We start from the raw sequence: 12,576 nt of genomic DNA on the forward strand, positions 1-12,576 counted from the left end.
GCCAAGATGAAATTTGTGCAGTATATAAGCTGAGGGCATCAGTCACGGTTCAGTGCAGGAACTAGACTTCTCCAGCTATTTCTAGCAGAAAACAATTTCGTACATGTAATGTGGGGGATTCGATGTTTACACAATCATTAAAAAGGCTGGAGAAACTTCACACCAAGACAGGACTCTTCTCAGGCTTGTTGTGGCTTCAGGCACCTCTGAACCAGTTGTCAAGACTACTATTGTCACTCACCGGCCAAAAAAATGCTGCTTCTGTGGCTCCCACGGCTGCAGTCACAGCCACCCACTAGGGAGCTGGGGCATAGGTATAGATACGGGACTCTGACCGCTGCCTGTCCAGTCCTGCCTGTCTGCCCACACAGGTGCAGAAGGGGCGAACACCTCATGCTCTTTGCCGTCTCCCTTCCAAATACGGCGTAGGCGGGTCTCCTGTGGGTGGAACCTGTATCTTGAACCGTCATAGTGAGTGTGCCAAGGACACGTAATGTTTAGTCTTCAAGCCCTTCAGTTCCAAGCAATGGGCCTTCGGGGGACGGAGCCACCGTGGGCATGGACGCTGAGTGCTGAGTGAGTCCTACAACACGGACACTGGGCAAAGGGCTATATGAACAATTTCTCATTTATTTTGCAGGAATATGTGTAGGGGCATTTGAGCGCAGGTGATAACTTTTCTATATAGCTATCTAGATGTGATTTTTTATAATTTATTATAACGGTTGATAGTAGAAGGCAATTCCCAAGGAATTTTAATTAGATCTTGTTGCAAAGAAATTCACCCAATGCAGCCCATGCTTACATTTCAAGAAAGGATAAAATGTTGCTATCTGGAGGCTTTCAAGAACATCTCTGATCCTACATCAAGAAACATTCCCCTTCTGTATTGTCATCATCAGTATGTGTTCATCCTAAAGTGTCTTTCTACCTCTAAGCAAGAACAGTGCTGCAGGCAGCCCTGTTGGGAGAGACTGGCACTCCCACTCAAAGTCAAGAAAATGTCTTCCGGGGCTACGCCCTGGTGTCTCCAGAGAGTAGAATCAGGAGGGTGGGTGGGTGTAGATGGAGCATGTCAAGCCAGCACTTATCCTGAGTAAGTCATACTATCAGCCTCATTTTACAAGCGAGAACGTGAAGGCGTAGAAACACGAAGTAACTCGACACCCACCTGCTTCTAACCAAGTGGGGGGACCAATACGTGCACCTGGCATTCTGACTCCAAAACTCACCTTTCTGAGCCCTGTCTCAGAGTCCTCTCATTAGAAACGATGGCTGAATACCTCGAAGGACAGCGTAGCAAATGAGAAAGGGAGAATGCTGAGTCTAAACTGTAGGGCTTTCTCTAAGTGGAAGAAGCAGGCAGAGGAAGCAGAGGCAGTAGCTGAGGCTAAGCAGTGTTGAGAAGGGAACTGGGGTGATAGGGCGCACACACGCACCATCAAAGGAAGTAAAGGGTCATCGAGCAGGTGGTGGTTTATAGTCAGTGGGTTTAAAAACAGAGAAGCTGTGACACTGAGCAAAAAGCAGATTGCTACCATCATTGCTATTATTTAATTCTGAAACCAAGGGCTATACTGGCAAAATCACGCCTACAAAAAGACAGAGGTAGCTTCTAATATTTGAGTACCACATTCCTAGTGTTCTACCCAAATATGCTTTTCCCTCTTCAGTTACTATTAATTTAAGAACTTGTTCTTGAGTCATCCTCATTCATCAAGACATTGAGAGAACAGACAACTCAGTGTTTGTTGTTACAAGGGACCACAGAATTATGTCCACTTTAGGATAAGCGCTGGCTTGGCACGCTCCAGCTACATCCACCCATCCTCCCGTTTCCACTGTCTGGAGACCCCAAGGTACAGCCCTGGAAGGAATGTTCTTGACTTTGAGCGGGAGTGTCAGGCTCTTACAACACTCAAGGAACTGCTGCATGGATGTTTAAGGTAACAGAGCACCACTCCCCTCAGGTTACTCTTCTAGCTTTACGGCAGGCAGCATTTTGCTCTAATTTATTATGCATTGCTTCACCACAGGGCTACCTACCGCATCGATCTTGCGTAGATGTGAAAGACGCATTAGTATGAACATATATTGATGATGATGATACAGAAGGGGAATGTTTCTTGCTATATAGGATCAGATATGTTCTTGAATTTCTCCAGATGGCAAAACTTCTTTCTTTAACTGCAAGCAGGGGTCTCATTTGGTTAATTCCTTTGTAAGAAAATCTAATTAAAACTTCTTGGGAAGTGCCTTGTACTATCAACTGTAATAATGAATTATATATAATCAGATCTGGGTAGCTGTATGGGAAAGCTGTCACCTGTGCTTAAAGGACTCTACATATATTCTTAACTATAAAGATCAGTTAGTGATTAGTCCAATGTTGAAGGATTGGCATCTTGTTCTTGGAACTTCTTAAAACTTGTGGTTGATCTTGGTCCCCTAGAATAGCAATCCCCAAAAGTGCATTCTGCTAAAGACTATGAGGCTAACCTTGTATCAATGCAAAGTTTGCATTGTAATCATGGTCCAGTGTAAAAGTAGTTTATTCTCTTTGAAATATTGTACACTCTACTCTTCTAATATTTTCATTAATTTTTGGACATTGCTATATTGATGAAAATGAAAAAATGCATATTAGGGAGAAAAAGACAGAAACATAAAAAATAAAAATCACATTTATTTAAACAAAAATATACACACAGTGTACAATGAATATGGTTTCCACAGAACAGTAAAACAAAATGATACTTCTCCAAATGCACATATAAAATGATCTAACCTACTTGTGCCTCATTTCCTAGGAATACACACATTATCGATTCATCTAGAATATATATGCAACATAAAAAGAAAACAAATGCCAACGTTTCAGATAAGTACCACAAGAATCTAAAAATTAGATGTTAGATTAAATAAAATAATAAAATATTCACACGAGAAGTATATGTGTACAATGAATTGCACCTGTGCACTGAAATGGGTGTCTTACACAGTTACAGACACATGGAGTTTGCCTTTTAAAAGTTCGGAAGTTCTTTAACATGAAATATTTTTAAATACTAATAGTGATATGAAAGCATCACAAAACTATACAGGTCATATAGCAATCTTGCCAAAATTTGAGCCCATGTTACTTACTGGTTAACAATACCTCACTGAGTCATCATTAAAGATGGACTGTTGGGTGGTGTCCTTCAGAAATATTTAGATCCTTTCAGGATGATTGTGGACGTATCCACACCGTGCGCATGAACACACGCAACGTCTTCTTAACTCCATTCACTCAAAGACCAGCAACTGTCTTGGTTGGTGTACCAGGCACTGTCACTTGTGTTAGGTTTTCTGTCCCTGATATTCACTCTCTCTGGGCACTACGCTTAACTGCGAACCTTGTTTTCCTCTCAGTAATTTAAAATGATAAATATTCATGTCATCTATAAAGATGCAAGTTCCGGAGAGCTGATTGCATGTACTTCTTGTTGGTTTTTATTGTCACACAAGGCTTTCCAATTTCCTCGTTACTAATAGGCAGGTGTGATTTGTTTCTTTGACATCAGAAGTGCTTCAGGCTTTCTCCTCCATGCTTAGAGTGCCTAATGTCACTCAGAAAATAAAAATCCAAATTTCCATCCCTGAACTCTACACCTAATTGCTTTGCAGTATGTTATCTAAAACATTAATTGTAGCCCTGGCTGGTATGGTTCAGTGGATTGAGTGCAAGTCTGTGAACCAAAGGATCACCAGTTCAATTCCCAGTCAGGGCACATGCCTGGGTTGTGGGCCAGGTCCCCAGCAGGGGGCACTCAAGAGGCAGCCACACATTGATGTTTCTCTCCCTCTCTTTCTCTCTCCCTTCCCCTCGCTAAAAACAAAAAAATAAATACAATCTTTTAAAAAATAAAACATTAATTTTATTTGCCTGTTCTGAAAGACAGTTTTTTTCTATAGGTCACATCTGTTTGGAAAGTTCTAATCTAAAACTGCCAAAGAAACAAAAGAGGAATATGCTGGAACTTGACACAACAATGAAGCATAGCTACGGGGGGAGCACAGGCTCTGCAGACTGCTGTTGGGCAAATGAATGCGAATTCACCCTACGATTGTGGGTCAGTGACACAGTTTTCAGCGTGTCATTCTCCAGCTCTTGAGGATGACTTGGGGTTCATGTCTGCTTCCCTTGTGATTGCTGATCACAGTTATCTCAGACCAGTGTCTTAAATCTGTGATAAAAGTTAATAGATTCCCTATGAGATTGCACAGGGCACCCTGTATACTGAACTTAACCACCGATAGACCACGCCATTTGGAAATCAAACACCTTAAACATCTGTGGTGGCTTAGCACAGTGCCAGGGTTAATTTGTTTAAACTAACAGTTTGTGTTTCAGTTGAGCTGCATTTATTAGAATCTGGGCACAGTATTATGCTACTGTGTGTTCCTGCGTTTAGCAAATGCTAAAATTATAAACTTAAAAACTAGTACCGAAGCACATTTTCACTGATACTCTAATTAGGCCAACATCTCCCTGAATTTAGCCTGGAGTTGTTACTGCTGACACTGAAGCTGCATTGCCAAGATTTCCCTGGCCAAACTCAGAGAGGGAAATGTTTTGAAAAGCATCCGTATGATGAAATAATTTAATTATTAATGAAATACAAATATCAAATGTTACTGATAGCCTAATTAGAGTCTTCAGAGAGGTTAAAAACTAAAACAAAATTTCGGCCACCTGAAGATGAGTGATTGTATTTAATACCATTTTAATAATTTTCTATGGCTTCCCATTATTTGTTTTCCAGAGATAAAGTGATGATGACATTCAGTTGTGTGCCAGGAAATCTGTAACAGCTGGCTGTCGGCAATGACAGACCGTGGTCCGTAGCATTTGGATATTGCTGTGGTGTAAATACTCCCACTGTGGTCAATTTCAAGCTCCCAACGTGATGTTACTATGTGTGGAGCCAGGAGATGCGCAGCGGCATTCGATAGAACGTTGGGGCTGTGCAGATGCAATCGATGTAAACAACCTCAAGGATAGAGATCAATGGAAGAATGCAATAGACTGATTAGGAAGTGGGAGCTTTGCTTATTATCTGCATTTTCAATAAAATGTATTCAGTTGTGTTTTCTAATTTCATAGTTAATGATGGCTGTGTTTAATAGCTAACTTCTAAAATTCCTGAAAATCGAATGGTCCGCTGTCACGAGTCTGCATTAGGCAGTTCCAGAGCCCCACTGGTGCGACCTCTCCTTGGCACGTATCAAACGTTACGCAGGGACAGGTTTGATTTGCTTGGGAAGAAAACTATCAGTTACACAAATATTTTCTTTTCCATCTCGAGTCTTATTTTATGCAAAATACCATTTTAGTTGAGAGAGAAAAGGGGCGTACCCTCCATGCAGAGGCTAGCTTTTAAGAACTCAGTTTTCAGAAGAAAAAGCGTTCCTCTTAAAAAGTGTGCCCTGCAGGCCAAGTACACGGTCTGCTGCTCTAAACGGGCATTTGGGACATGTTAGCGCCATGTGTCAGCTGCATCAAAGGACCACGCTGACTCACCAGATAACTGGACTGACCAAGTGTTTCCATCAGGGATTGTTTGGGCAGAGTGTAGTCACACTCATGGCAATAGTTACAAGAGAAAAAAAAAAACCAACTACACAAGAAATAAATGAATGGCTTCCCCGGAGGGTGGGGCTGCTTCAAACAAATACTTCCAACCTTCCCGGTCGGCCACTCTGTGAGAAAGCCCCTTCTTTTTTTTTTAAGATTTTATTTATTTACTTTTAGAGAGGGAAAGGAGATAGAGATAGAGAGACACAGAGAGAAACATCAATGTGCGGTTGCTGGGGGTTATAGCCTGCAACCCAGGCATGTACCCTGGCTGGGAATCGAACCTGCGACACTTTGGTTCGCAGCCCGCACTTAATCCACTGAGCTACACCAGCCAGGGTAGCCCCTTCTTTTTAACTATGCTTTCTGCAGGACTCTGGTCACAGGGAATACAACATTGATATCTACATTTGGTGATATCAGAGGGGAAATATTTTTGAGCAAAACAATGATCTTGTCTGGAAATGCCATTTTCTTGGTTCATGTTCTGGTTTGACACGATCTCCTAAAATCAGCCTGCTGGGGTGCACACCTTTTTAAACGAATGTGTGGACAGAAAGCATGGCTGAGCTGCATCTGTGCAAAGAAGGCTTTAAAACTTTTTGGCTTAACCTGGGCTCTTTGATTTCCACAGCCTTAATAACTAAGAAATAATGAAGTGGTTTTCCAAGGATACTTGGAATATCTCTTAGGAAAGGGTCGATATTTTTGCCTCTGTGAAAGGTGAATTTCTTTGATGAAATCCAGCTTTAAAAGTATGCACAAACATGGGCATCCTGCAGGGAAATGCGGATGGCCATGTTGATCATAAACAACAACTCAGATGCCTTTGTAGTTCAGGAATCGCTACCCTTTGAGGCATCTACATTGGTACTTATTGTAAAAGAAAACAAATCTTTAAAAAGTCTTCCAAAAATAAAAAAAAACTTTCTAGCTAAATATTTTTCTACATTTGAGTCAAGCATTCTCATTTTTACAAATGCAAACACAAATTCTTATGTATAAGAGCATTCCCATGAGGATAACCCGCTCAGGTTCTTGGCACCAGCTGCCACTAGGCATCCTGAAGGAGGGCTCACGGTTGTCCAGGGAAACCTCTCTCATCCCAGACTGTTCCCTTACATCCAATGGCACAGTGAAAATAACCACAAACCCTACCATTTCCAAATGGCACAGAACAGTTCAGAGATTATAGTTGATCCCTGACACGGAGAAGGAGGTATAAAACAGAACACCGAGATCACTTTCCCCATGAGCAGAGCCACAAAGGCGGTTGGTCGTTTGGCAACTGCCTCAAATATAATGCCTGCAGTCATGAGCGAAAATGACAGATGGATCATTCTAGTATGAAAATCCCCAGAGGGTCATCTACAATCTGCATGAATTTGAAAAAGCCCATGAATCTAGAGATCTGTTTGGAATCCTTATTTCAGTAAGTGTCTTCTGTCACATGCGCTATGGAAAGCCCGCAATACAACTCCGTTCAGTGTGGCCACAGCTAAGACACGTCTGAGTAACAGGCGTCTGGGGTTTCCAACTGAGAGGTGTGCTCTGAGTGCCACGCCCCTCTAGTGAGAGAAGAAAGACAATGCATTCCTGAAATTTGGAGAAAATAGGTTTCATTTGTTCAGAGTGTGGTCGCCATCTAAGTTTGAATTTCAGTCATAACTGCCGATTTCTGTTTCACTCACTAGCATTCTCCCACAATCGCCACGGATATGTGGCCCGGCAGCCAGGAGAGGAGTGAAGCCACAGGGGAGGAAGGCCACAGGAGGCTGTCGTCGCGGATCTAAAGTTGTCTAGCTGGGCGACTGGGGGCAGGGCTTCCCTGGGCTCCAGGGTAGCCATTTGTAAAGGTGTTACACTAGGTAATGTCTAAGGAAGCTTCTAATTTAAAATTCTGGACTGTTTATAGTGTTATTTTACTGGATAAGGACACATTGGGAATTCAGGTTAACAAATAATTGTTTTGGTCTGTCATCAGTTATGGCTGCATGTATTTTAGAAGGTTTATGCACATACACTATTTTATCCAGGCAATGCAGATTTGCACCATCTACAGTCTAACCAAGATGACTTTTGGAGAACATCTCAAAGACACACGGTTCACTGTCATGAACCCGACTACATGAAGTTCAGGCTGATGGAGATTTTCATTTGGGGCGTACTTGCAGTTTCTCGTTCCTCACCGTGTTTTGCCTGTTATCCTATTAAACTTCCTCTCGTGCCACTTGTACAACAGGGCTGCACAACCCAGGTCAGAGCTTTGCAAAGAAACCATGTTTTCGGAGAGTATTTTCACTGCTTTACTGACACTGTTCATCCACCTGTCCAGGAGGAGTGGTGGCATCTCAGCCGGACGACAAAGTCTTTCCAGGCACAGGGCACCATGTCCTGGAGTCCGATGGTGAGTCAATGTGACCTCATTTCAGCTCACTAGAAAACCGTGGCTAAACCTCAGAAACAGGCTCTAAGAGTACGTGTGAGAAAAGCTGTGAGATGATCTCGCAACGTCCCCCTCCCTCCACCCTCTCCCAGCTTCACTTTGGAGGGAGAGCCGCTGTCTGCATCGCCTCTCGGCCTCCGTGGACCTGCGTTCTCAGAATGCCTCCCATTAAAACACTCCATGAGTGAAAGCTACACGTTCCAAGCCGATCTCAGCCAGCGAGAGTCAACACCCAGAAGCTTAGAACTAGAAAGGACAATATTACGTAAGATTGTTTTAAAAATGGATTTCTCTCAGAGAAATGTGCTGATAACCAATTCAAGTAATTCTTAGACTTGGGCAAACATCCCTGGTCACGTCCCTCCACAAATTCAAGACAATAAAAAAAAAGGCAGAGATTATCCAACAGACGGGTGTTTGTGTCCCTGTTCATGTACACGTGGGCAGCCTTAGGTGTCGGCCTTTCCGTAAGTCCCCTCTGGAGGTCTGTAGTACTTGGGGAAAGCCATCAGCTGCAGCATGTTGAAAGCATACTTTCTGCATTTGATATTCTTCAGCACATTCTCTATGCGGCATCCTTCTCTGGTAAAAGGGGAAAAAGTACAACTTCGTGAAACAGAATAAATAAATATCCTTTATTTGTTCAATGCAGAGTTGCAGCAACAGTCCAAGTAAAAATAACAAAGGTTCAACTCTACATTTGTTTTTTTCACAAATGATGATACATCTTACAAAATTAAATCCTAGGCCAGGCCCAATACCATTATTGCCCTCGGAAAGAGATGATTAAAGTCTCTTTGCTCTTAACAGATCTTTAAGGTTTAATAAACTCTTTAAATATAATTTGCTCCACAATACAGCTTCGCTTGAATCTCATAAATATATCTGCCTTTTTATAACTCTTCCACAAATTAATTTCTTTAAAACACATTAAAATCTATATGTAGCCCTAAGGATACAGGTTCTAGGAATAAGGCATTTAATTTATTAAGTCTGGCCCTATAGATTTTTAAAGGAAAGTTCAATCTCTATTTTAGTTCATTATCTGAGCTGTGCAACGATGAGAAAAATGGCTTCCGGAACAGCCTGGTCCGAGTCTCCACTTTGTCAAGGAAGTGCTTGTGCACAGACGCTACAAAAGTCACGGGTGGGAAAAGGGGTCATCGAGACACAAATGAGACCTTGTTGAAAAGAATAGAAAAGTACTCTGAAAGCCAAGTCAACCCAAACAACCGTTACAAACAGGTTAATTTAATTACAAAACAGAAATAGCCATTCTCTCCATAGAGTTACTTGACAGAGACGGGTTAACGGCAGCAAAGAAATAACAAGACTACCAGGCGGAGGAATCAAACAGAACGTTCTATCAGCGGATGGCGACAGTGGTTTGAGCACAGTGGCAATAAAGTCTGGAACCTCCCCCATCTCTAGGATGTGTCTCAGAGTTTCAGTGTGTTGTGCAAATTCAGTCTTAATTTCTTTAATAGATTCAGTGGGAAGAGGAGCAGGAGGTGCAGACCTTCAAGCTTTCAGGATTCTGTTCTTTGTCTTATTCCAAAGATAGTAATTTAAAAATTCTTCTTGAGCTAGGGAACAGTGGGAAACACTTCTCCATGGACAAAAGAGCAAAATAATTCACTGAATGCATAGTACTTCCTTTTGTAGATTTTAGGAAAAAAACAAAAACAAAGAAGACACAATGCCAACATCTGTTAAATTCTCGGAATCTTAAAATGTAGAAATGTTACAGCATTGTCCCCATAATTTAAAGTCCGTTGTCCTTCGTAGAAAAGAAAGGAATACAACAGAAAACTTATTGGTATTTGGCTAAGAGTAACGCAAGACTTAAAATAAGCCACACAACCAGCAGGTGTGAGCTGACAAGCAGCAAGGCGACAGGATAGAAGTGTCGAGAAGTTGGCTTGTTATCAGAGAGACAGCCTGTTTCAGGATCATCGGATTCACTCAGGGCTCCCTGGGTCTGTCTGCTGTTAAACAGGGTGGGGGATTAGGGGAGGAAAGAAAATAGCATAGTGTTCACACGGTAAAGAAACTCAACCTTACACATGCTGCAGCAGAACACATTATCTTACACAACAAGGCTGTTTCAGAAGGACATTTTATGCTAAATAGCCCCAAATACATCCTGTGTATTTTTTTTTTGCATTGACAAATGTATTTCTCCCTGACAAACATTATTACAGGAGATTCCTTTTGCTTTTGGTGCAGGGAGGAAGGGAGAGGCACTCTGATGGTGTCCACACGGGCCGAAGCTGTATGTACAATGCAGCATCAAACAAGCACAATGGCACTAATAAACGAGACTCCAAGAATAAAACTAAAATATGAACCGGCCCACAAAAATTAATCTGATAAGTACATCTTTCGCAAATGAAATGAGAGACAGTATGTAGCGAAGCAAAAGAACGTGCCTGGTGTATTGAAGCGCACGCTATACGGGGACTGCACCCATATGATGTGCTTCACATCATGAAAGAAATTTATGGAAATGGCTTGGTATTTAAGATGAATGGAATACCTGACATGTCATCCTCGCCAGCCATAAGATTAGTTTAACGAAACCCCACTCGGTGTCATCCTGTTCCTTCAGCTCGTAAATCCCATTGTCCCCTGCACATCTTACTTAAATACCTATCTCCTGTGCACTCCTGGGCTTAAAAGAGATCCGTTTTTGCAGAACGACACTTTGAACTACAAAAGATTGTAAATTACCAGGTTGTGTATTTTCTGTGTGAGTAAAAAAGGGGGCATTTGTAATTGGGTTTTAAAGCAGCAACGATTATGGCAAATCTTAAATAGGCTATACTGATACACCTTGAAAATAAAAATTCGTTCCTATGGTATGTGTCATCAGTATTCAGGGTGTCACTCATACTTAGTGGTCCAACGGTGATGGGGTTGATCTCCATCAGCTCCCCCAGGTTTTGAGGCACAAAATGTGTCATTGTCCAGTCTCAGGAAAAATGCCGTGCAAAAATTCCCTCTAAGCAAACCCCATAGCTGCCGGGGCCCCCTCTCAACAGCTGCAGCCCCCACAGACCCCCTGGACAGGAAGTTTTTGACCAGGTGTTGACCATGGCAGTGGCCACGCTTGGACAAACAGTGGTCATCACTGTTTCAAACAGCAAATCGATCCTGTTGCGTGCGCTCCAGTGCTTCCCACTGCTTGGCAACACCTACGGGCCCTAGAGCCAATGACCACGTGAAGTCGAAGCTGATCTGGAAGACGAAAGATTTACTGAGCAAAAAAGAGGGTTATTTTGGACTTGCATAATTTTTATTGTCAATGATACAAGGAAGTTGGTGACTCATTGAACTTTCTATTGCACATTACGTAGGACACATGCAGTTGATTTTAAGGTATGTTTCCCTGTGAGTGTGAGTAAGAGTCCTTATCCTACATTATTTCTTCTATTGGGTGTCAGGGTGCTTGAAATCCCTATATCGCTCTGGCCAGGGAGATATTTTATTCAGTTGTTCAATCAATTATTACCAGGGTGTATCTCATTCTTTTACAATTTCTAGCTTTCATATATCCCATAGAGAATGTAATAAATTAGTATAGTAACACATGTAGAGGCAGCTGTGATATTTAGTCCATAATAGTATGGACTCAGAGGTCAGACCACTCGGCTTCAAGCTTGGTTCCACCATCTGCTAGTTAAGTAGCCCCGGGGCAAAGCATTTAACATTTAATGTCTCAATTTCCTTACCTTTAAATAGTGTTAATAATAATAATAATAATAATAATACCTACTTCATAGAGCTGCTATGAAGTGTTGTAAGTCAATACTTACCAAGAGCCTAGCACATACCAAGCACTCGATAATGGTTATGATTGTTACATCATTTGAAAATGAAGAAATACGCACACCTCGGTAGTGTAGCTAGAACCTTTCTCCCTGGTCGGGAAATGCGATCAAACGAGGTTGTGAGCCACCGATCCAGACCCTGGGGTTCGGGGGGGGGGGGGGGACGTGCTTCAGAGGTGGTGTGGAAGGCACAGAGGGCCAACCAGAGCAGCTCGCTTTCGTGGGTGTTACTGAGCTGGGCCTCCGCAAAGAAATCTGCCCGCGCACCACCTCACTGGCCACGTCGGACACAGAACAACCGTAACTATTTCAAAGAGACTGCAGAGCAACCTGAATTAGTTTTAAATACCCAATCAACCATGCTATGGTCTGGCTACAAAGAATGGTGGGAAATAATGAGTCTAACTCATGTCTGAACAATTCTGGGAATCAGGAAAAAAAAACCACCTCAAAGAAGTCCGTTACCATACACGGGTCGGCCACTGTGGAGGGGGTTTGGTCCAACATGTGAGCTGGCCAGGGGCCAGCGGAAGGGGTGGGGGGAAGCTGGATAAAGGGCCGAGGGAGGCCGGCTGGGTGACTGGAAGGCCCCCTTGGGTTTGCAGATGCACAAAGTGAAGAGAAAGGCCCTGAAGTGATGCTTGCCTTTTTCCTGCCCCCAATCCCGCGTCTACCAG

General features: G+C 42.6%; 1 protein-coding gene across 2 annotated transcripts in view; it reads right to left on the reverse strand.

Annotated features, from left to right (window-relative positions):
• Window positions 1-6,332: 6,332 nt before the first annotated feature.
• Window positions 6,333-12,576, reverse strand: part of INPP4B (inositol polyphosphate-4-phosphatase type II B) — a 517,613-nt gene continuing 511,369 nt past the window's right edge. The window contains exon 24 of one of the 2 annotated variants that reach the window (XM_028521081.2): window positions 6,333-8,648. In XM_028521081.2, coding sequence (XP_028376882.1) covers window positions 8,516-8,648 — 133 coding nt within the window. In that variant the 3' untranslated portion in view covers window positions 6,333-8,515. Of the gene's footprint in view, window positions 8,649-8,687; window positions 10,055-12,576 lie in introns of those variants that run through there. The other variant, XM_028521080.1, reaches the window with a different exon arrangement.

This window comes from Phyllostomus discolor, chromosome 8, assembly GCF_004126475.2.
Source record: "Phyllostomus discolor isolate MPI-MPIP mPhyDis1 chromosome 8, mPhyDis1.pri.v3, whole genome shotgun sequence".
Taxonomy (NCBI): Eukaryota; Metazoa; Chordata; class Mammalia; order Chiroptera; family Phyllostomidae; genus Phyllostomus; species Phyllostomus discolor.